Genomic DNA, 26,320 nt, shown 5'->3' on the forward strand with positions numbered 1-26,320 from the left:
GTTCCAGGGCAACGCAACAGATACGGCCCGGGGGCATCTTTGATGAGAGGCCGATTTTAAATAAAAATAAATAAATAAAAGCCTCCCGAGCGCACGGCTGGCTGTACCGTTTCCAAGTACACCTGAGCGGCGTTCAACGCGCCGCGACAGGTGACGGCACAGGTTTCCCATCCGATGGAAAGGGAACCGAAACGAAGAACGTGGGTGGCTTATCGGAGCCCTGGAGTGAACCACCGCGGCCTCAGCAGAGGCCCACGACCGACCACACACGTACCATCTCCTGGCAAAAACACCGCCAAGTCTCCAACCTTGGGTGCCTGCAGTCACTGGGATACTCAGGTTGTGGGGTTTTTGATTTTATTTTTTTAATTACCTTTTGTCTTTTTGCTTACGGTGGCAAAGTGGCCTGGGGCTTTAGTACTAGCATTTTTCTCCTGCTGGGCTCCCAAGGACTTATAAAATCCGCCAGACAGGCCAGGGCACTTGGAATCATGGCTCCCATCACTTCTAAGAGCTCAGCAACTGGGGAAGTTGGTTGGATTTTATTACTTCAAAATTTGGGAGATGTGAATGAGCTAGGCAGTTTGCCACAGAAGTTATCGGAAAGGGAAACAAAAGCACTGCAAGCCGTTTTCAGGAGAACACAATGTGACCTGCAGAAAGGCCTTACTCTGACTCGCTGGATGAACAGCGACAATAAATTTGGTGGAACTTGCATGAATTCGGATTATCTGTGTGAATAAAGGTTAGCGGGTTCATGCTGTAAATCCTCAGAATTTGTCAGCTATTCACACCCACAAATTTTATTGTCTGTTTATAGGTCACGGGGGTATTTGCGAAACACACTTGTAAGTGGACAAGAACACACTAGTGCTTTCTCTCAAGATTAGACCAGCCCACACATAAAACTTGCCAGCCAACCCTCATTTTTTTTTACTGCCTTCCTGATGTAAAAATTTTGCCTGTGACTCTCCCCCTCGCAGGCTTGGTGAGCAGGCATGGGGTGGGGTGACAGCTACAAAACCGCAGTGCCTGGCGTGTCCCCGTGCACTGCATCCGCGCAGTGTTCCCAAGAACAATGCCCAGAGCACACCGGCTGTTTTTGGACTCTCAAAAGCAGTTACTTGTCACATAGGAGCCATCCATACTGCAAGCTCGGGGAGACTTTCTGCTTTGTTCCTTGTAAGCTGCTTGGATTTTAGATTAAAACAGGAAAAAAAAAAAACCCAACCCCAAATCCCTACACTTTTGCACATTATGGGTGGGAATAGCAAAATGTCTGCAAGAGAGCAGAGAGGTGTGTTCCGCTCCCACACCTTCTGCAACAAGCTGCAACTCCAAAACCAAGACCCCCCCTTGCTGCTCTCTCCCTAGGGAACCTTAGCAGGAAACAAACCAAAACGATGTTTGTTTCCTAGATCCTCTAACCCTCAGAAGAGCAGCAATGACTCCCTACAATCAGGTGGAAGCCCACGTACACCAGCCTGAGCAGAGGGTGGATCTGACTCTGCGGTACCTGCCCCAACCCATACTGTTTAAGGCAAAACAGAAGTTTGTGGCATTTGCAGTTGTTGGCAATGGCTCTGCTTTGGGTTCCTGAGCAGCCCTCAGCCCAGCCCGCTGCTTGCTCAATATTTCTCTATTTGACCTGCAGCTTTGGTCTCCTTCCAAGGCAGCTTCCAAAGGTAGGTGAGGTAATGATTTTAACAGATTAAATACTTCCAGAAGGGGAAGCATGGAGTATTTCCAAGCTGATACAATAAGGACCAAATTAACAGAGAGGTCAAGAGTTCTAATTTGTAAAGACAGAAAGTTGTTAATCCTGATTCTGAGCACAAAAGCTAAATACTCAATATTGCAGTATTTTAGAAATAAAGCAATTTCTGCAGGCAGTCTCTCAGTCCAGTTGACTAATAACTGATAACAAAGCACAAATCATGTTTGCCTCTAAGGATTAGACTTACTTTTTAATAATTATTTGGGAAGGAGGGAAAAGAGAGAAAGATGACTCCCGTATATTTGCAGAACAGCCTGATTCCTTAAGGAACCTTAAGATACTATCCTTAAGGGTTATACCCATAGCACCAAAAGCAGTTTTCTCCAGTTAGAGGAGCTCTACCTAACCAAAGCACTGTGGGGAAAAAATCTAAATTTGTTTTCACTTAAGCAGCAAGTCAGAACTGGGATGGTGTTAGACACATGTAGTCCAGCTGTTTGCCATTTACAATTTTTGCTGATGGTACAAAAGCCAGCCATGCAGGGAACCCAAATGAAACTGGGAGAAGGGGAGGAATTGGAGGCCCACTTAAAAACAAACAAAAATGTTTAAAGTAAATGTTCATTACACCTTAAGGGGGGCGGGAAATCATCACATAAGCAAGCAGATTCAGACCAAAACCAAGAGAAACTGAGTTACTCAGGAGGTAGTACAAGGTATTCAGGGTCAAGAGAACAGCATGTGGCATAGCAGAAAAATACAGTGTAACTGAACAATGCTTTGGAAATGTCCCACCTGAGATTACGTTAATGCAGTAACTACACAGAGTTAAGCACAGCTTTTGAAAATACATAAAAGCAGCTAATCTCAACCTTACCCTGAAGTGATAGCAGAGGTTATTTTACACAAGCAGCAAAATGGGAGTGGGGGGAAGGAAGTGGTTAGAGGTTATTAATACAAATGATCAAAGCACACACCAGGTCAACACAAGCTACTGTTTTCACCTCGATAAATGAAATCTAGCACAACTATAATGTAACTCTTGGGAAAATGTCCATTGTAATAGTACAAAAGAATAGCAATCGTCCTGAGGACTAAATACTGAACTCTTAAATTCTAATTATACTTGTTTATTGGATTCTCCTGAATCCAGGCCCACCCAGCATGTGCCTGACTCAATTGCTAGCTGAAACAAAGGCAAAACCAGAATACCACACAAAATGAGAAAACATAAAAGCAGAGAACAGATTAACGCTAACATCTTCAAAGTGTTGTATAGAATGCTCAATAAATGCAAAAGAACTCCATTATACATACTTAGGACAGGAGAGAGAGTATCTGTCCCTGTATCAGATTTCTCCCACTGAAGTTCCTTGTACTGTGCAGTGCATTTCCAAGTCAAATTTTAAGACCTTTAATTTCTCCAGCCTCAAGTACAGTAATGCAGTACCTCTTTAATATCCTTCCAGGAATCTGTTAACCAGCACAACCCTCTGGCTCTCCTATAGCCATATCCTACTCCCAAAAGTTTGCTCCAACAGACTGAATCAAATCCTCAGCTGGAGTTAGACCCAGTCCTGAAAGGCTGCACCTGTATATGCTTCATTACACATCTGTAGGATGCTTGTCAACCACACAGAATTTGTCAGTAGTGGCTAAGCCTCAATACCTTCTCACACGTATTCCTAAGGGCTTGGAAACCTGCCAGGATGACCAGTTTCACCTCACTGTAAGAAGGTAAATCCTTTAATGGCTTTTCATTTTAGAGTTATGAAATGTGTTCTACTATAGACACTTCACCACAGGGCAGCCCACAGCAGGGACTGTCCTCGTAAGAATTACCAAGGACTCAAAGAGGCAGCAGAGGTTTCCTTCCACTGGGCTTACCATGGAAGATTCAAGGGAAACTAGTCCTTTCACTCTAGATATCTTAATCTTTTCAGATGTCAAGGCTTTTGAAATGACCTCCACTCTACTGCTCTTCTAGTCTTATCATGAAAATGATACACTGGGTTTTGTTTCAACTAGCTGCTGCTTCATTTCTTGCCCTAAATAGGAAGGCTATGGTAATTACATTAGTCCTACCACTTCCAGATGACCCACAAATTATTTATCCATCACTGCAAACAGTTGGGCAATCTGAAATCAACAGATCAGTAGGAATAAAGCAGAAGCAATATGATAATTATATTTTCCACATTATTACTGATTAAAACTAGCATAGGTGGTAACACAGGAGCTGCTATAAGAGTCTTTGGTTCTCAGCAAAAGAAAAGTTACTCATTTAAACCTGAAGTACCCAAGTAGCACAAGTACGTTCTGTCAGAGCACTGCTATGGTTTCTCTTATATCCCATCTCAATGTGACTGAAGCTGTATGCATCTTATTTCTATACACATATGTGGTTTGTAAACCAACTTGGGCTCTGTTAGATGAAAGACTCCATTTAAATACAACTCTGCTACAATACAGTCAATCTCCACTAACCTAGTCTCTTAAGGCCTCACTAAGTGGTGTCTGGTTTGGTTTTTTTTTAATCCCACCCTTCTTTTCATCTGGTGAGGGTTTAGGTCCAAAGATAAAGGCAAAGAGATCCCTGTCAGAAGTGTAGAGCAGAAAGCAGGGCTGAGCTGGAACGACAAAACTGTATCTTTGACTCTGCACCAGGAAAACTGGCACATAGGGCTGTCTCAATAGCCCTCGTACTTATAATATGGTCTTGTAAGGCATCAGGCTGGATAAGCCTGGGATGATAAATGCTTCTGACCTGTAGCATAGAAAGCAAAGGTGTAGCAAAGCACACAGCAGAAGGTAAAAGCTCCCTCTTTAAATGCTTACTGGACTCGTGACATCAGATACTGCATATAGTCAGTTGGACAATAAATCATCCAATGCAAACCAATTAAACCAAACTAATGAAAAAATATTCTGAACTGAATTAAACTCTAATATAAGACACAAGAGAACCATCCGTGCTGCCTGAGAACCTCCAAAGAGGGATGGACAGGCATCAGCAGGAAAGACCATGCTGCTTGTGAATTGGAGCCCTAGCTTAAGGGTAGAATTTAAGGTCTTCTTGATACTACCAGAAACCCTGAAGTTATGCTGGCAAGAAAGTTTCCTTAATTTGGCTGGTATGAGCAATTAGCACTGTCTTTGCTGAGATGGACTGATGGCCTGAACTATAGCAGCGAGTCCATCCTGCTGCAGACTAATCCAAAGTCTGAAGATGGGGCTGTCATTGGTGTTTATCTCATCAGTGCAACTACTTTTAAGTAGAAAGTTAAACATGCACATAAATGCTTTCAGATACAAGGCAAACATGAAGTGTATACACAACCACCTCTTCTTGTAACCCAACACTCTTCCTCTGGACAAGTATGTGAACCACAAGATAACATTCACTTGCACTGGTATTTGCCTTGTAGCACTGGAACACAACACCACCCTGGAACATAAGAGCTTCACAAATACAACACACCTACAGGAAAAGTTTGTTACTGTACAAGTAAGTGAACAACACAAGTACCCAACAAAACTGAAAAATTAAATATTACTTTAGCGGTCAAAACACACACAACCATTATGCTTATGGTAACTCAGTGGTTTGAGAAACAAGTATTTGCATCCTTTCTCCTCTCCCCAAGTTTATTTGCTTTTTCAGTTTCTCAGTCCTGTCCTGATGCTAGTGCTAATTGCTTAGGACCTCTTATAAACAGAATCAGGGAAAAAGAAAACAAGCTCTAAAATAGTGAGCAAGTGGATTGGAAAAGCCATTAACATTAGCTAATAGAAACCAATGTAATATCTGGAAGGAGCTTGTTCTTAAAGAGAGTGGCTTTTAAATGGGCTACATCCCATTAACACTGCTTGCTACTTGATGGTCTGTTGAGCATTCGTAACATAAGACATCAGCTACAGGTCTCTTACCTTTGGAGGCTTGAAAGGATATTCTGGTGTAAATGTGATATCAAGGAAGAAAACGCCTCCCTCGTAGACTGAACCTGGAGGTCCTAGAATGGTTGACCTCCATTCGTAGATGTTATCACCTTTGGGGCCAGCACTGAGAGAGAAAAACAACCAAATGGTTTAGGAATATTACCACAGTTCAAATAAATATGACCCCTTACATTCTCCAAGCAGGATATGGAAGAATGTTTTCAGTGCCACACTGCATACACCACCTGGAGTAAAGCTGGGGATGAGAAGTAGATCGAATACTTCCAAAATCTCAGAAATCTTACCTGGGTTTATCAGTGTTCCAGACTGCTTAGTAAAGCTGAGAAACTAGAGGTAGGGTATGGTTTTTCTCAGCTTATCTCTCCTAACACGTGTAAGAGAAGCATTGCCCAGAACAACTTCTTAACAAGCTACACAATCTCAACACAACAGAAAAGTTAACTTCCAAAGAACAATTTCCTACTGTATTTCAGAAATGGCTCTTTCAGCTCAGCCTTAAGGAAACTGCACCCCGTCAAAGACCATACTAAATAAATTAAGGACTTACGTTGATTTTATTGATCTTGTGTGTTCTTCAAAATTAAAATATATTCCTGTATTACTGCTCATTGTATATTGAAGGAAGCCAAATACATGACAATACTCAAATGTCAAAATTTTCTACACTTTCATAAATTTTTCTACACTGATTTCTAAACCAAAGCCACATGAACTCATCCCATTGATATTGTTTGTATTGTGGAACGGCTTTTGCAAGGGGAATTAAAAACAGTCTGTCAAATTAAAACAGCACTTTCTCAAATCAGCTTTGTCTAATTGTAGATTCTCCCTAACTTGCCAGCAGCTCACAAGAGCAGTACAAACTAAAGGTGTTGCAGAACACAAACGTCTGCTTGTTAAAAATTAGTTTTACTGAGATCCTCAGACACTTGCATTCTGTAGCATGCCATATGTCACTGAGTATTTCTAAGCACAGATCAACCTATAAAGCCATTAATGGTTTAGGACTCCATTGCTACCTCTTTCTTTCTGTGCTGCTATGGTCATATTTTATCAGGGAGATGCCAGAGCTGAAAACTCCCTTTGCATAAAAGGGAGGTGCTGACACAGCTTTTTCCATCATGGATGTGCTATGACTTCAGAAATCGCTTTTCCCCTTGTTCTGTAAGGGGTTGGATTTTAACAGCCCTAATACAATGAAAGCCAAGCTGCTCTTTTTTCCCCCCATTCTTTTAACAAGGCTAATATAAGACAGAAGGATAAAAAAAGGCTCTTTTCATATTATAAAAATCATGGAGCAGCATTACTGGAGAGGGAAGGCAATCCAATAAATTCAATATATACACAACAATATGCATTTGATTAATGTGAAGGGAACCAGAGTGATTGCTAGGTGTTAGTAACAGTGTTACTAACAGAAATACTATTACAAAAACATAAATTCTCAATCTAACAGCAGGGATCAGAGACATGCTTTACTCCCCTGCTCTTTGCAGTACTGGTGAACATGTTCTTGACAGCAGGGGAATCAGGGGAGAGAAATGAGTTAGTTCTGTTATCAAACCTAAAATTCTATTTTCAGATTAAACTAAAAATAAAACTTTGCAATATGTTGGTGCTAAACAGTTCAACAGCAGCGGAGCTATGACTAAAAGCATGTTTCCAGGGGAAGGGGAGCGTGCAGGAAAGCAGAGAAGGCAGACAGGTTCTCTGCGAAGTGACACACCAGTCACCAGGGAAAGATTTCTCGGTGCAGAACACAAAACCCTGCGCCGCTCAAGATGGGTACCAAATTAAAGCAAAAGCCCTTCCAGCCTGAACACTTCTGGCATCCTGCTCCATGTCCCTGTCCTGCGCAGGTCCGTACATTTGGGCACTCGGTACTCTCCAGCTGGCGCTTGTGCATTAGGCTGGAAGAGTGTTGTATTTTGGCAGGAAGCTCTACTTCTTAAAAGACAACAGCTTAACTGTGCAAACTTACTGAAAAGGGCTCTCTGGGGCACCCTTAGCCATTACTCCAGGGAGTCACCTCTTTACTTACATATTGGCAACCTACTGACACGCTGTCATTACTGCAAGTTGCGCCGGCGATCATCCTCTCCTCCACCCCCTAAAGATGGAGCTACTGAACGGAACAGGTACTTGAGCTTTGTTAGCACCGACTTACTATTGGAGTTTATATCACCAGAACTGCCCAGTGGGAGCACGTCAGCACTCAAGAAATGTGATGTGCGATTAGCACTGAATACAGCCCTCTGAACCAATGAGAAATATTTCAACATTTTGCATTTTATTTCCAGCTTCAACCCAAAGGACTGTCAATAAAAAATCCCATAGACTTAAAAAATAATATGTTATTATTTGTTATAGTCTTAGAAATCTCCTGTATCCTATTAGGTTTCCAATTAGAGTTATCACTGCATGCAAGTAATATACTGCTAGACTTCCATATTAAAAGAGTGCAACATCTTTGTAAGACATCAGTAGGCTTTAACAGTGATGTACTAAGCTTACCTTTTAAGCTTCTCATAATTCAATTAACAGAGTGAAATAGCTGTAGATGTCCAATTTTTACATATTAACATTGATTTCTTATAAAGGAAAGACTGAAAGAGGAAGACGCAAGTCAGCTTTCAGAGTGCAATATTGCTCGGATTTACATTAGAATTAGGTAATATCAAGCAGCTCAAGAAGAGCTGGTGCTTAATAGAAAAGTGGCAACACTGGACCACAGCACAAGTGCAGTGGCATTAACTTTTGGTGGAGATATAAAAACTGTCAAAGGTTAAAGATTACATTCTTTGTTTTAAATCCTTGCAATTATCTGCTTCTAAAAGAAATTCACTGATGCATAGATACAGTGCTCACAGGCACAGCTGCCACCTTGCCTGATGCGTGTCACCACTACTCAAATTAAGTGTCTAGATCTACCAACGCAACATTTTGAAGCTGTCCAACATATGACCACTGGGAAGACAATTTTAATCAATTAAATAGAAATTGTTACCACTGCAAGACAAGAGTACAGGAGCAACAACTTTCTGTATTCAACGCAATAGCCCACGACCTCTTCACTTCCAAAGACAGAAATGAGACAAAGACCAGTAATGCAGAGCGAAATATGACATCCAAAAGAAAACTGAAAAAATCCCAACCCATCATTATCGTATCAGGCAGCATGTGTTACACAGCAGTGCAGCTGAGATCTGACTTCCCTGAAAAAACAGTGTTATAGGCAGCGAAGATGTGCTGCACCCGCTGTAACAACTGTTTCTGATCATTCCCAAGTTGCTTCTAGCTTATCCTCTGGGCAGATGTTACGACAACAACACCCAGCGCCGAGGCAGTTTCTGTTCAAGGACTCTTGTTCTCTTCTGTTCAAGGCCTAGAAGCAGCAGTCTGAATCCTGCTGGTAAAGGCAAGGCAGAGAGAAAGTCTCGGCACAGGTAAGACCAAGCTCAAAGTTCTGCCTGGGCCAAGTCCCAACCAGCCTTGTGTTGCTTTGGGAAAAGCTCATCTTGCTCTGCCTCCCTTTGCTGGCAGGCTCCATCTTCTTTTTTGATTTAAAAACCAAACAGGTAAATTAGAAATGCCTGCAGCAAAGGCTGAGGAACAGAACGATGCCTAGGTAGATCGGCTCAGATGCCTTGCAGTACTGAGCAATTGCAAACATAGGACTGTCTTCTCAGACACTTAATCTCTGGATTAAGTGTTCATGAAGAACACACACACCCCCCCTTTTCATGTATTGAAAAGGCTGAATTGACAGGTAGTCTGCAAGAACAGCCAGCCCGTGGCTTTTCTGTGTTAAGCCAGCCAAATACAGCCTCCACCTGAGGCATACATTATATGATATCACTCTGATTTTTTTGGTGCACAGACTCAGCTCCTTCTTCTGCCTGGGCACCTCTGGGCAAATCACTCAAAGTATGCCTATGCCATGGAGGGAAGGCAGGATTTTTTGGTGTTCACACATATAGCTAATGTATGAAAATCCCTGGGAACACACTGCTGGTACTTTCCAGGAGAATGACTCAGAAAGAGCCCGCTGTTTATGTCAACTTGCTGGTACATTTGGAAACTACCTACTCCTCTCTAGGAGTTGACCAAATGATAACATAAGCTTTTCCTCTAGTGAAAATACAGCCCGGTGAATAACTCAGTTCCTCTTCTTTTAGACAGGGAAAGCATGTAATAGCAGGTCACTGTAGTAATAAATGAATCAAAAATTAGTTGATGCTACAGACACTAGGTTAATACCCTGCTATACCAAAGAGGCATATATTCCTTTTAAAAGCTAACTAATTTAGCATAGTAGTTTAAAATGCCAGAGAAGGCTATCTGCCAGGGTGGTGAGAAGAAGGGCAATTTCATGGCATGTTGACGTAAACAACAGCTAAGAAAAAACTACAATTTGTTTCCATTAAAACTGCCAGTAAGAAAACCACGAACTCATACCCCAACTACCCCACATCCCTAGATTCTGTTTCTGAGGCTATTTTGCCTGCAACAAGAAGAGTCTGATGCAAGTAGCTAAGCTGTTTCGAAGTTGTACACTTGTGGAAAATAAATATAATTTCCAAAAACACTGCAGACATGATCTTTTCCAAGGGACACTGCTCAAATCAGAAAGCAAACATACTCATGGCACATGGGAATTCCAAGGTGGCAGAGAATCTAACGATCTCCAACGTAAAGCTGCGCCACTACAAACTGATAGTAATATCCATTTTTGTTGTTGTTGTTTTATTTTGTAGTAAGAAACAGTGAATGACTGAACACTGAATTGCATCTTGGTCATGTACATATCACCTTACTAGGCAGCTTTAGGAAATATTTAGTTGACTGTCAGAAGGTCTTTGTTTTTCTTTTTTTTTTCCTCCCTTTTTTGTTGTTCCCCCCCCCCCCCCCCCGTTTTTTTTGCCCCCTTTTTTTTTAAGGATGCAAGCCCAAAATGTATTAGAAATTTTGACTGGCAGGGAGGCAGCATATTATTCTCACATGACATTCTGGTACACCTTGATTTTCCCTCCTAATCCACCCCATTCCTGACCTCAGGGTAAATATGCATTCTTTTCTGGTAGTCCACCAAGTAGGTCCACGCTGAGCCTGCTCACCTACATTGTTAGGCTGAATCTGGTGCAGAGATTGCAGAAGTACCCCAGAAGTCCTAGATCACTGGGTAAGGCAGGCACAGGGTCTACAAAGAAGACTTCGCTGTTGAAAAACTCATACTGACAAATTCCCTCATTCAAAGAAATTTTGCTCTACAGATCTTCAAGCTAGCTGTGTTAAAAATGGGAAGGTCAAAGAACAGAGTTAAAACTTACCAAACAAAAAAGCAGCTTATCCTTTGGCCACAATGTCACTTCAAAAACTTTGTATTAACGCATAGCTCTAATTTTAGAAATAAACTGTCACCTTCTGCACATGCTTTAGCCACCAAAACGTTATTACTATTATTTTTATTACCATAGCACCAAGACGCTCCATTCACAGAAAGGACCTTACTATGCTAAGCACACTACAACACAATCCAAAGACTCGTGTGCACAACTTAAACAGGTTTTGCAATTATAAAATAAGCACTAAAACATTACACAGTTATTAGGAAGAAATTCAACAGGACAAGACATTAGTAGTTAAAAGGATACCCTGGGCCATCCATTTAATTGCCATTTTTTGGTCAAGTAGTTTAAGAGTGGGATATAGTTTTCTTGCCTCCCATTTTTAGTCAAAGAATGGAAATGAAAGAAAAAAGAAAGAAAAAAATCACAACACAACAAAACCCCTTCCGGGCAACCATGGAAAGTTAAAGGTAACATAATGAATTACCACGAGACGATGTGAATCAGAGTGGTGTTTTTTGCCCACTGTCATTATACACAGCCAAGCTGCTCCTCTGTGTTAAAATTAGCTAAAAATGATGGATTGACCGTAGGTGAAATGGCTGCAAGCTCAGCGAGAGACACAGGGAAAAGACAGCAAGAGGAAAAAGTTGCAGCTGGCTTTAATTGAAACATAAGAAGGGAGCAAAGGCGGGAAAGCAGAGGTAAGCGAGCAAAGATGGAACGTTATATTGCTACAGCAATCCAAACCATAAAATTGTGATAACAAAACTTAATTCTCCTTCTAAAGCAAGTTTAGGGGCATGGTTTTCAAGTACAAAGCAGTAAATATTATTGTTTTTCTTGTAACTCATTGAAGGTACTGTATTTTCTGCCTTAAATTTAAAATGGCAGTCACAATATTATTGCACAAGGGTAAGTACCTTACAAATCCCACCACACTTCTAACAGAGAAGAGCATGCACAAAATTTCTGGTTTAGCATCTGGGAAAGCTTTTACCTTAAGTATCAGATTAATGTAAAATTGGGGGGGGGTTTGAAAAATTGCACGTAAATTGCACAAGGCTTAAACTGGAGGATAAATGATGCAGCGAATTACATTCTTACCAGGTTAAAAAAAGGAACTAAATAACTAAATAGCTCTGATAATGGAACTGAGAAGGTGTTATACAGAGATTTATGAGACTTCAGGGAAAACTGTTTCAGGGGGATTTCCTCGTGGTAAGAGAGGAAAAAAAGACTAGGTTTTCCAGTTTATTTAAAAAATACTTGGCAATCAGATCACACAACAACCAAGAGCCTTACCGTTGCCAAAATCTCACTCTCTTCAATTACAACAGGAAAAGAAATGCCCAGGAGTACTTGCAAATTTAGGACCTTCACCTGAAATATTTCAGTCTCTGCAAAATATTACTGTGAAGTTACTACTAAACTACTCGGTGAAAAGGCCAACCCTCTTGAATAATTTCACTGCAGAGTTTGATTTTTAAACCAGGCTTCAAAGATTTAAAATAAAATCTCAGTTAACAGGGAGGTCAGAAGGAGACATGATAGTCTCAGGAGTGTGCTGCAGGTCTATTTAGTTTAACAATAATCACTTCAATTTAGGAGCAAGTCCTCATAAAAAGGTTCAAGAGAAATTAATCCATTTAGCATTGGTTCCAAAACTGAAAATAAATCCAGCCTGCTCAGCTCTCAAAGGCTTCTGTTTTCCTTTGCAGTGGCTTCTTCCTAGCCTTCTCCACCTCCAAAGCACTGGAAGTTTGCTCCACAACGCGTAGGAACATTTTCAGTGTCCAACATGACTGCAGAGAGGCTTCTGCAAGTCTGTGGCTTTAGTATGTACAGTATGCAAATACAGAAAATGCCAAACTAAGTAGTCAATGAAATTATTTTCATTGCATGCAAATCTGTTTTCCCTTTGTCCTCATAGTTATAGCTTGACACTGTGACCAAAATTTAAATAAATTAAAATGTACTGGCTTATATTTGACCTTGCATCTCCCATTAAATAATACCCTGCACAAGAAACAATAAAACAAATTGGGAAGAACAGAAGAGAATCTGACTCGCCTAACAATTAGCAATGGCTTATTTAAAATGACAAGAAGATGCGATGGTAGAAACTGTGCTCTGCCAACTTAACCTTGTGTTATTTTTACTTCAGTTTCCTTCCTGCCGTTTGTCAACTGGACTATTAGCTGCCAACGTGGGGGACAGAAATTCCTTCACATCATCAGACCTCATTTCCAAATTTAGTATTTGTGGCACAGATGTGTAATTTACAATTGGTAAGCAAAACTAGGCAGTTTCACAAATGCACCATTTTTGCATCTACACCATTTGCTTGGGGCTTATTCACAGTCCAACAGTTTTTTGGAAGATGGTATAGAAACATAACTAGTAAACCTATTTGTTTCTGTAATTTTAATGCTTTTGTAAAGCAAACATACTCTTAAAGTGGTTCCCCAGCCTCAAATTGACAGTCCTGTATTTAAAGACAATAAAAGAGAATCAATACTGTTAATAAATACAAAAGTTCTTGTGTCACTAATCTCAAATGTGGTGTATCCCTCAACAGAAAACAAAAGCTGTACTTCCTCCTGGCAGTAGGTTCTTCACACATGGAAAAGAAACTACCCCCTCTGACAACAAAACAGTTCAACTACGTCCCCTTCCTCCCCATAAGCAGCCCTAATAGTGCTACATTAAATGATTAGAGGGCTCTCCCCTAAATACCATGCTTTATCCATTAGGGAAAAGAGAAGTCCGCCACCATTAACCTGCCGTTCCAGAATCAAGCTGGGACCTACACCTGTGTGTGTCCTCTATGCCCACCTCCTGTCCTGTCCGTATCAGTGTGGGAATATGAAAGGTGGTCTCAATAAACAGATAAAAAAGCCCAGCACATCATAAATATTTAGGCACCTTGTAGTACAGCAATTGTAAAACTGCTAAGCTTGGACCCACATGATTTGGAAGCTTCTGTCTCTTCAAAAGTCACTTGCCCCGTTTAGGTAGAGAAAAAAAAGAAAAAAAAATCCCACCTATTTCATAAGTTAACCTATCTAGCATTGAGATAATATAGTGGACTGGTTATCTTTGACTTTTATCATCAGTTTGCCGATCGATTTCATTATAACTAGTAATTCTGTAGATCAAGAAATGCATATACGAAACAACTTTAATTAAAAGGGCAACAGCAGCTACAAACCAGCGTGGAAAAACTGGCCCCAGAAAGTTAAAGATGATGTGTAACGCTTGGCAAGACGCCCCTGCTATGCTGAAAATCGAAAGCAGACAAGACTCTTGAACTTCCTCAAACTAATAAGGACATGGTGCTCGTGGCTTCACCCCGCTGGCTCCTCGGGCTAGCCTTCTGACTTCCACGGGGAGGAAAAGGGCTATTTCACAGAGGGCAGACAATGCATCGCCAGCTAGAGACGCACTACCGTCTCTCTTGCACTGAACTACAGGAATTCTGTTTAAAGTCCGTACTCAGAACAGATGATGCAGTATTTTAAGATGGCTAGTTTATATGCAACTTCAAGTTTTCAAGAGAACATAACCTAAGGAAAAAAAAAAACTGCTCATGTACCACACGCTCCAAAACTGATCTGCCTGTCCCACCACCTACCTACCTACCGACTAACTCACCCTAAAAATGTGCTACAAATTAAAACAAATCCATCAGTCAATCAACACCAACAGAATCTTTTTCCCACCAGATCAAGGGCAGGTAGAGTCAATAGCACTTAACTAGAGAACCAGGTTATCCCATTGTCTTGGCTTCACATCATTATATTGCTTCTCATCAGCATACCAATGCCGATACTGATAACGGTATGTTGCTAATCAAAATATATTGTATTTTGAAAGATGTATCTTAATGATACATGAAACCTAAAAAGTAAAAAAAAAAAAAAAAAATCTAACCTGGATGTCTTCCCCATCTCCTTTACCTACATTAAACTCTTTACATTAACTTCCTTTCCTTGCCATTTGCTAAATAAATCAAGATCATTGCATTTGGATTGATCTATTTCACTGCAGGTGATGGCAGTAAAATTGAACAAACCACCCAATACCAAAACAAAATTTGGTTGCTCAAAGCAACATCAAATTATTATTAGTTATACTGCACTACCCAGAGCATCTCTCTACTGATTTTCACAATTCTAAAGTATCAAAGCTGCCTAGCAGAAAAGTAATTTGGAAATACTGCCTTTGAGTTTTGAAACTTGAACACGCACAGACTAGAAATTTTATCGGAGAGATCTGAGATGCAAGTTTACTATTTTTTTAAGTAAAACAAGATTACCTACAGTTTAATATAGCACAGCTGTCAGCCAACTACTTAGCAGTCACAAAAAATTGTTTATATACCACTGCAAGTTGTTCTCATTAATAAGTTGGAATCATCAGCCAGTCACAATAGCTAATCAGCATTTACTGTAGCCATTTCTTACGTAAATATTATTTTGAAGCTGACAGGAGGGCAAAAACTTGGGAATAAAAAAAAAACACACCAAGCAAAACTAACAACAATCTTTCAAGGGATTTAAAAACAAAAATAGGCTTTTGATTTCTTGATAGCATTTTCACATGCATAAGGATAGCATGAATAGGAATTTGTGGTGGCCTTCTAAAGTTTTGTGGGGTTTTTTTTTGTTTTCAAAGCATTAGGAACATTAAATTTAATCCACATTAGGAGCCACAGAAGGACTAAGCAGTGCTCTTAAACAATGTATATGGTTTTGGGGCCAACTTGCACGCCTTAACTTGAAGAGGCAGATACAGTCCTTCACAAATTATCTTTTTTCTCCAGAACGCTATCTGGCAATTGATGTTAAGTAACTCTCCCCAAAGCAAAAAAAAAAACAAAAAACAAAAAACCCCAAACCAAAAAAACCACACTCCACAACACATCATTGACCACAACACATTAATGCCTTCACTTCATGACATTTTTGTCTGGAAGTATCTCCTGAATGTAAGGAAACGTTAAAGACAATGAAGTGCCAGGCAATAAGAGTTTCAACTTAGGGCATTACATCACTTACACCTTTTATAAAAAGCATGCCACGTTCACACACATAAAAGCCAACACGGGTGTCTGCTCCTCCCTGATTTCCACCAAAGAGAGAAGACCCAGCAACAATTTAATAGGCTGGAAAGACAACACCCATGGGTGGCAGTTAAGTTCTGCTGAGGTCGGCAGGAGGCAGGTAGAAGGGAACTACCAGCGAGCACAAGAAGTCCAGGCGTCCTCCTCAGCATCCCTCCTGGTCCTGCATGGCTTGGAAACTTTGCTTCTTCAGCTGATCACTGGCATTCTTAGTTTAAACTAAGTTTCAACCTTACGCTATCACGGGGGCGGGGGGGGAAATTATGCTAAGTTTACACTGTAATTAGCGGAAAACACTTAAAGACGTTAAATAATGCTTCAGGTATGTTCCCCTGATCTGTAGGCTTTTCTAGTCATTAAAAAAAAAAGAGACATATTTTCCTCATAAACCTCCTGTGCAACCCACGAAGTTCAGAGAGAAGGATCTTTAGTGGCATTTACTAAAACTTTGCGTTTCTTTACTGGATGGTGTTAACATTTTAATGGGTAGTACTGCTAGCATGGGATTTTCTGTCATATTTCATAGAGACAGAAGGAGCAAAACATACCTCACAGACACTTGCAAGCGCTTTAGAGACAGCAGTTTGCATTTTCTAACCTTTTAACCTGAGCATGGTTACAAGTAACACCTTAAAGCCAGGGTGACAAGGTTGGGAGAAAGTTCCTGGGTACGTCCTGAGAGTTGTGCAGCACTTTTGTCAGGCTGTAACCACACAGACGGCCACAGAAATAAAGAGGCAGGACTACAAACTGTAAAACTCACACAGAGATAGATGTACACTCTGCACCTAATTTTACACGACAAATTTTTTTGAAGAAAAACTGAACACGTTACTTCTTACTAGGCACAAATACGAAACCGGCATTATAGCATACAGTAGTATGGCAGAACACCTGGAAGAGCTGGCAGCATTAATACCCATGCTCGATGTAATTTTACATACGTAACAACGTAAGAAGAGGAATGAATCTATCATTAGCTACAAATCGCAGGGATTCGGGGTATGAAGGTAGGGAAAAGCACTGTAAGAACAAAGAAAAATGGTTTGTTTCCAGTCACTACAGCTTCATTCACTTTGATTTTCTCACTGAAAGGCATTTCAAATATTCTTTTTAGAGAAATAAAGATGTTCAAACAGCAATATGTTTACAATGTAAATATATTTATACTATGCCAGAAAGTTCCTCAGCCAGTCTAGGCAATCTTACTTGAACTTTCAAGATAAAATAATAAAGAGATATTTCTTCATTTAAGTTTCTGTGTCAAGATCTCAGTTCAGAAAGACCAGTAAATAAAACCCTTAGAATACACACAAATAGCCTTCTTAATAAATCAGTAAGAACAGACAAATACCAAAGGCAGCTGACACTCCCATCATTAAAACAGACTTCTAATAATTTTTTATTTTATATTGGAGCTTTAATCTGATGTCATTTAAAGTTTTTTATGAGACAACTCCTTTTTTTCCAATTAAGGCAAACTAACTGAAAACAGGTCTCTCCTGCTGAGCTTGTGCCTGTCACAGAAGAGTCAAACAGATCAACAAAAATCATCCCAGTGGTAGTATCACTAACAGAGTAGCAACCTAACCAATACTAAAATGATTTTTTAATTCACTCTGTATAAATATACGTAAAACTACGTGTCACACATGTAATTTTCAAGCCATGAGTTAATGATAATACAAACTTGAAATTTGATCAGGCAAAGTCAACCTTAAGATTAAGTACTGGAGTAAGACACTAAAGTATGTGCACACTCCTTTTCAGCTTTCAGACTCAATTCTTTGAGAGAGATATTAACTTGACAAAAACATTACGGGAAATACTTTTGGAAATTACTTCTTAGAGGTGCTTTTGTCACACATATATATAGATGTATGTGTAATACACACGTATTCTTATCCTAGGAAATATAGGAAATCACCAGGCTGGATCTGATCTGATGTCCACCTACTCCAATGCCCTGTCTCTCACTGGTTGCCAGTGTCAAGTGGGGCAGAGATGGGCATCGGAAGGCTCCTGCCAGGTCTTCTGCTTTCCCCTACCTTAGCGACATCCTCAGCAGTAACTGACTGAGCCTCAAAAACAGGCATCTATGTTTCCGTTCCGAAATAGGTATTACAAACAAGCTGCGGTAATTCTGTCTGGTTTTGGCCTCTATAGGAGCCTGAGTCTTTTTGAAGCTTGCTAAATTCCTGACTTCAGCAATGTAATACAGCATGGAATCCCTGTGTCTAATTTCATTCTGTAAAAATTAAATAAATTCGATTTCTCTGTTTTTTAATCTCATTCCATATAGAGGACAATAAACTTCCCATCTATTTTCTCTAGGGAATAATAATAAGAAAAATAAATATTCAGTCTATTTTCTGAAGGAAACAATCCCCGTGTCATCACATGAGAACTCCTCCAGTTTCTTTTTTAATAATTTCCAACTCTCCTCTCCAAAATCCACCTACTTCTCCAATACTCGTTTTGAGATAAAAGTGGAGGACAGGACTACACAAAAGTTGATGGACAAGGCATTACTTTGTATGTGTCTATATTAAGCCTTGTTCTCATTCACATGCCAGAAAAACCTACTGCCCTTCCATTTTCAAAATGGGAAGACTTATGACCATAGGTATGCCCTTAATGAGCACTAGGCCAGTAAAGAATAAGTTTCTTCCCCATTTTCAAAGTAAGAAGTTTGCAGCAGACCATGCGTTGTTAAAGATCTGTCCTGTTAGCAAATACATTTGTCAAGTGTCTTTCTAGAAGACAGTACTTCTGTATCAGTCTGATGGCAAAACTTCCATCAAATTCAGCAGAACAAATTCGTACGCAATGCAGGACAAAGAAATCTCTTTTGGGAACCTGGAAAAACCAGCAGTGGCTGCAGAAGCCAGATTGCTGCAAAGCATTTTGATTGGGGATTTGCTTCATCACACTTAGCCCAGTCAGTAATTATGGCATTCCTCATTCTCACACTTACTGTCAGCAAAGAACACTTTTGAAAGAAGCCTTGTTGCTTCTACATCCTGTAAAAAGACAGAATATTGTATTCTTTATGGAAGAATAAACTCTAAGAGTTTGTTATCAATCAATGCTGCTGCTGAGCATCTTAGAAACAAGCAAGAAGCTTTGCTTCCGTCATTAATCTGACTGTAGCTTTTAGATAATTACAAAAGAGCAGAACCTTACAAAGGAATGCACACAGCTCTGCAGAGCTGAACTCCTCTACAGGAGACATTTTAATGTTCTTTCCTTTAAAGCCACATGATTTATTCAAGTTGCCGTTCTAGACTCCCCATAAGAGAATCTGAAGACCAGGAATATTTTGGCTAATGCCCAGGGTTTTCTAACTGTTGTTTCTATTATGCTTTTGCTCAACTACTTTTTTCTTTTCTTTCTGATACAAATGTGGGTTTGTTATTTTTTCTTTGGGTTTTTTTTTTTTATTTGGTTGGTTGGGGGGTTTTTTGGTTTTGTTTGCTTGTTTTTAATTAAAAAAAGCTTTAGCATATCAAGAAGATATTTCTCCTCCCTGGCCCCAACGTATAGGAACTGTGTGGTTTAAAGGTCTGCTGAGATTTGCAGGCATAAATGTCAACTACAACAGTCAAACCTTTTAACATATTTATTACTTCACTCCTGATATTTTTCCACTCTGTGGAATTAATTCCATAACTTGAAGTGCCACTTATTAAAAAGCCAAGACATGGTAAAGAGCCTGCTACCATCATCACTTCCTTTACAAAAATATAGTGATTTCACTCATCACAGCATACTTAAGTTTAATCAACGTTGTGGCTCTTGCTCCGTGTAGGTATTAATCATTCATAAGCCTTCGGATTCTATTGCTCACTTCATAGGTCACTTCCGTAGGCATTCTCATGCAACCTGATCAGACATGATACATAATGGTCATTCCTGGCATGAGCTGATATAGAAAGGGACATGGAAAGGGACAAAGAAAATATATGAGGAGGATATCCAGTCTCAAAGAGATATAAAGACAGGTGCATGCATGTGTATGTGGAAGAACGGAGGGAGAAAAATGCTTGCATATGTACAAGCCGGAACTGGACAAAAAGATTTCCATGCAATGCTCAGAATTCAAGTAAATTTTAGTCTATAGGCAAATATAATTCAAAGGAACACAAAAACAGCAGGGTCTTCTGATACAACATCTCAAGACAAACTTGCTTAAGCCTAGGAACATGGGTTTAACATTGCTCGAAAATCACCATAATTAATAAGACTAACTTTGAACATTTATGATAACCACATACCTGCCCAATTCTATTTCAAATTCTGTTATATCCTTGGACTCAATAATTTCCTGTGACAGTAAGTTCCATAGACTAATTATATGTGTGAAAGATGCATATAATACCTTCCTTTTATTACTCCTATATTTGCCACCTTTGATTTCAATAGAATATATCTCTTTGTTCTTGTCACGAGAAAAAGAAAACAGATGTTTCCAATTTATTTTCTTTTACACTAGTATTCAGTGCAGCATGATGCTAACAGTTAAATAATTGACTGAAGTATTTCATCCTGACTGTGCTCTTCCAGACAGGCTAAACTTGCCTGCCTACCAGGAGAATCAGAGAAAGATGAACAAGTAAAGAAATTCATAATTACAAACTCTGAGCAAGAGGCTTATGAGAGAACATGAGGAAACAAATACTACAAGCATTAAAAAAATGGTCCACTTTTTGATGCTGGTATGTCTGTATTTGAAGAAGAAAAAAACCCAACCCAACCAACCAACCAAACCCCAGACTCTAACCAAACAAAATACAGCACATATGGATGAAGATGCTAGTGAGGGAGAGGGACAATAAAAAAAAGCAAAAGAAGAGACATGTAATGTCAACCAAACCTCTGATATCACACATACTCAGCATGCTATTTTAAACCTCATTGTAAAAGCAGTTACAGTCAACAGTTCCAACTTGCTTTGTTAGCATAAGCAAGTTCTCAGGTGCCATCATGGATGAATGGCTTAAAAGGGATCGATGCCACAGTTTTGCAATTACATTTTTAGGCACTTGCAGGAAGGGTGTACTTCTATATTTGTACATAACTACCATTATCTGTGTGAAAGCTGCACCAAACACAAGCATAACTTCAACCAAAACATTTCATAAAATAGGGATCTTTATGTAGAGGCATTAAATCTATAAAAGAAGTGGAAGTAGATTTCAGAGGGACTTCACTGGATTACAGACTGATGACATTGGTGTCACAATTTCAGCGGAAATCTTTTCTGATTTAGTTATTGCGGGACAGAAAAGGACAATTCGGAGAAACTACAGAGTTTTTCTATTACCTTGGCCATAGGAGCGATCCCTAAATACAAAGGTTACCTACCCTCAGACCCAATACCAGCCTGCGCTGTGGCTTAACACAATTCCAACTTCCCTCACCTTCCAATGACTGAGACACCGCTGCAGTTAGCTACATCGAAACTAACGTCAAATAATCCAAATAAAACCACAGAATACAAGAAAAAAATTACTTCAGAAGTCTGCCGGTTTCTGTATGAAATCTTAGCCACCTGTCAAGTATGCATAGAGCATGCCTGAAAGGTATTCGCATGGCTTCGGCTGAACCTCTCTCCCAGGCAAGGCACCGAAAATCCCAACAAGGTACAAATACAAAACCAATGGATCTGAGAAGTCTAAGATCACAGTCCTTTTATGTTATGCTACTTAAATGAGGACTACAGCCTATTCATTTTGAATAGCCTGGCTGTTTTTATGTTTAATGGAAACGACACTGTACTTGAAGAAAAATACGCTTACATTGCAGTGCTTCATTCTGCAGTATCATGGGATCCTTGATCTTTACACCAGCATCATTAATATACATTAGTTACACGTGAAGAGGCATCAGCTATATGTGACCGGCTTTGAGGACTTGAAAACAAATTTCTGGAGCAGACAAACTCTTGGTGACAATACACATCATTTGGATCAGATTTTTTTTTTTAAGATATATTTTCAACTATGAAACAGTTTATGGAACAAATAAAGTGTTCTTATACAGTGAAGTTGTTCATGTTTTCAAGTCAAAGCTCTGCAAAGACTGGGGAAAAGCCACCCATCTGCTACGATTAGCCAAGGGCACAAGAGCACAATTAGTTCTTACTTGCTGACAGAAGGATTGGATGGAAAAAGGAAACCCAGGTCGGTGAAATACAAAATTAGGTGTCCTAATTGAGTGTAATGACATTCAGATCAAGTTTTCTAAAAACATCATACATCTTTCAACAAACTTGGGTGATAAAGGGACAGTTACATCTAGTTCTGATCGTACACACACTACTTCACGTATAAAATCTTGAGTATATATGCACGTGTGTATAAACATGCAAATGTGCATACACACACGAAACCTGTACGCCTCCAGAGCTGTACTAACTCCGTTCAGCAGCAGTTAAAACGAACAGCTAACTGCTACTGAAATAACACTGCAGAAAGACCATCCAGGATTGGTAAAAGAGAATTAGTCCACTCCGACCCCTTTGCTTAGACATTTGTTCAGTTCACACACACTCTTATATAGTCTTCCATAATGGCAGATCTAGAATTATATTATCATTTTTGCTACAAAATAATGACAAAAATATACAAGATTGCAGCACTGACCCCAGCTAACACTTTTTGCTCTCAGTTATGACAAGAAGTTTGGCCTTACCCTTTATACCACTGGGATTAGCAGGGTCTGTAGCAATAGGACAAGGGTAATGGTTCTAAACTAAAAGAAAGCAGATTTAGACTAGAACTAAGGAAGAAATTTTTTGCAATGAGGGTGGTGAAACACTGGCACAGGTTGCCCAGAGAGGTGGTAGATGCCCCATCCCTGGAAACATTCAAGGTCAGGTTGGACGGGGCTCTGAGCAACCTGATCTCGTTGAAGATGTCCCTGCTCACTGCAGGGGCGTTGGACTAGATGACCTTTAAAGGCCCCTTCCAACCCAAAGACTCTATGATTCCATGGTTAATTGTGGCAAGTCAGCATTATCCTTGGAGTCTATTTTGCCTGCACTTAAAAGACTCTCCCATGTGTGCTTCTCTTGGGTGATGCAATATTCAGAGTTTAGGAAAATGTGTATTCTGTCAACTTCTGCAAGCCAAGTTAAATGCTGGAGAAAAGGAAAGTTGATCTTACAACAATTCTTACAATAATTTCCGTACAGCTGTTTTTGCATATTTGGGATGGGAAAAGTAAAGGAAAAAACCAAACCCTTTACTTTCTCAGAAATACAATTGCACTCTGGTGCAATTTTTTTTTTTTTGTTGCAACTGAATGCAAAAGGAGTGTTTGCACACACATGCATGCCCTAAACACACCACTAACAAAAAGCAGATCTGATACAACACTGTTCCCTTAGACCTGTAATAGCTAGCGATTTTAAAATTTGTAAATTATTATTAATTACCTCAATAATTTGCAAAATGAAGTGGTGGGCAAAATAAAAACCAAGCTAAAAACTACTTCGTTTATTTCAAAGTTGAAGTCTGGAAGCTGTATTATATTCTCATTCTTCTTGAGCAATTCACCTATTGGGAAACTGAGAGGCACTATTTAGAGCTTTCCTTACTGTACGGGAATTACCAAATTTACCAGTTTACAGGCAAAATCCAAGTACACATTCCCCTCCTGAGCATCTTTTAATCTCTATAGTTTGTTTCTGTTCCTTTAATCCAAGTAGACCAGACTCCCAACAAGTAGGTACGCCTCCTCGGCACAGGCTACAGAAGGAAGGCAGCTCTGGCTTAGTGGCAACTGAGTTCAAGTATCTTTCTGAATAGAGTGGAAACCAGGATCTAAGCTATGCAAGCTCCAATGAAAGTAGAAAAATAGTTTAAACTAAGAAAAAGCCTATCTATTTCAAATGTCTTAGCAGCTATGACCAAAGCGGATGAAAAGTTGTGAGAGAGGCTGCCCTGTGGCTGCCGTGCTGTTTTTACACACTTTTCCCACTAGGGCAAAGAATGATCAAGAGACTCATCATCTCAAGTACTCTTACTGTAAACAGCTAGTGCTGAAAATATCCTTATCCTGAAAAGATCCTTAATAAACACATGCATTTCATAATTTTACTCCTCATACATGCAGTTCTACTACACACCAAAAAAGGTACAGAAAGAGTAAAAAATACAGGGTAATTTAAGCCCTTGGGTTTTTTAGTACTATTTGTAAAGAGAAACTTGAACACATAAAATAAACCACCTTTCATAATCCTGTGAGTGTGCTAAGGATGCACACAGGACCTATTCCCTACAGGCATGCAATTATTAAAAAAAACAAAAAGCAACCAAAAAACCAAAACAGTTCAACAGACTTCCCTCATCTAGATCAATGTCTTACTGCACATGCATTTATCTTTTTCCTTTCTTTCTTTGCTATATGCTCACTTGCTCTACGATTGTTCAAGTTTCCTAAAATTAGAGGACTGTAACACTCAAACCAATGCACACAGAAAACAAAATGACCCCAATCCTCCCACCAAAAAAAACCCTCAGCACAGCATGCCCTAGCTTTTCTTATACTGTGAAACAGGATAATAAATATGAATAAGGAAGCAACATGAATCTGTGCATGGCATTATTATTATTATTTTTAAGCAAACAGTCTGTATGTTTGCTTTTCATTAGCTCCCTGTGGTGGCAAAACTATAAATGTAAAAGTTAGAGACATAAAGGGAAAAAATGAAGTAGCCAATAGCAAAGATTTCAAATACACTTACACAGCCACACTGTTTTGTTTTACAGCTGCTTTACATAACAATAAAAATGTAATATACTGTGGGGTTTTGGCAGTGTGTAGAGAGACAGCATCAAATGGCAATAACAGAGTAAGCACAAATGAGCTCTTTGGAAGAATTAAGCAATTTTAGAAGCACCACTATGTCCAACAACCAATGGGTCCAAAGAGACAGAAAGGTCAAAAGCATGAGTTGCTCCCTACTGACCAGAGATAACATATATGACCCTTTGGAAGGGAGGATAACTTCATAACTGTATTATAAAATCCCTACTAGGGAATAACCCTATATAAAACCCAGCACACTAAACAAAAAATAGAGAGATCTTTCCTTCAGAAGCCAAAAGCAAGATGCACTCTTCCACACAGCTGTCTCAGCATAATTAATAAATAAATTTAAAAAAGGAAGAAGAAAAAGAAATGCTTACCCTCTTTGTACAATCAGCTGAGAAACAGAAAATTACTGGCTATACATAAAACAGTAAGGTGTTCATGTAGCTCAGTAAAGAGTCTGGCACTTTTTAAGAAAGAATGGGTAAATCACACATATTGTACATTAAAACCCACAATTTTTCTAGTGACCTTGAACTCTAGTAATATAAACAGGGACATACAAACCCACTTCTTTCTGGACACAGTTCATTCACTATCTCCTGCAAGGACTGAAATTTAGCACTTGACCTCGTGTGTCATTAAGATACGACACATTATCTTCCAGGAAAGCCAATCTAAGCAAACAGCACAGTTCCATTACTATTTTAATGTCCAGAAAACAAGATTCTCCCTCTGAAAAGAAGCTGTTTTGCTAAAATGGCAACTAGATGACTTTCCATATGTGTCACTCAGTGTGTACATGAAAGAAAGATTAGTAAAAACACTGACCAAAGAATCTTTCATTTGCCTGGCATACAGCTGTTTGCTGTGTAAATACTCATACAGCTCACCTACTGCACGTATCAAATATCCTCATAACCCCAAAGTGAAGTTTAGATGCATCCTCTTGAGTAGAAACCCTTCAAGATAATAAGATACACTTTTCCAATGACCAAAGAGTACTACATAAAGACGACAAACGTCAATTCTTATGTTGCCTTGCATTCAGGATTATTCCAACTGCCCATTTAAGTACTTTAAAAACACCTTCCTCTCTCCCTTTCATCAAGCTCCTCTAATTCGTGATTCAGATACTTAAGGAATTTAGAAAATCTAGATACACATTCAGTAGTTTAGTCGATCACTGCTACTTCATTTGCAAGAAAATTAGTAAAAGAAGAAGAGTTCTGTTTGTTTATTTTTTAACTCCTCATAAACATTTTCTTCCTGTCAACAGGACAACCTTGCCCCTTCAGCTCCCTGTCGGCACGGGCTGCAGACTTTGACAGATGTAATGGCTTCCTG

The 26,320-nt window shown here is 39.5% G+C and overlaps 1 protein-coding gene across 1 annotated transcript in view; it reads right to left on the reverse strand.

The window, feature by feature from the left end:
• Positions 1-5,647: 5,647 nt before the first annotated feature.
• LOC104617387 (ubiquitin-conjugating enzyme E2 E1) overlaps positions 5,648-26,320 on the reverse strand; it is a gene marked incomplete at its 3' end in the record, with an annotated part of 35,481 nt that continues 14,808 nt past the window's right edge. Inside the window, exon 3 of the mRNA XM_010282699.1 lies at positions 5,648-5,780. Within this exon, the coding sequence (XP_010281001.1) occupies positions 5,648-5,780 (133 nt within the window). The remainder of the gene's footprint in view (positions 5,781-26,320) is intronic.

This window comes from Phaethon lepturus, unplaced genomic scaffold (assembly GCF_000687285.1).
Source record: "Phaethon lepturus isolate BGI_N335 unplaced genomic scaffold, ASM68728v1 scaffold2622, whole genome shotgun sequence".
Classification (NCBI taxonomy): Eukaryota; Metazoa; Chordata; class Aves; order Phaethontiformes; family Phaethontidae; genus Phaethon; species Phaethon lepturus.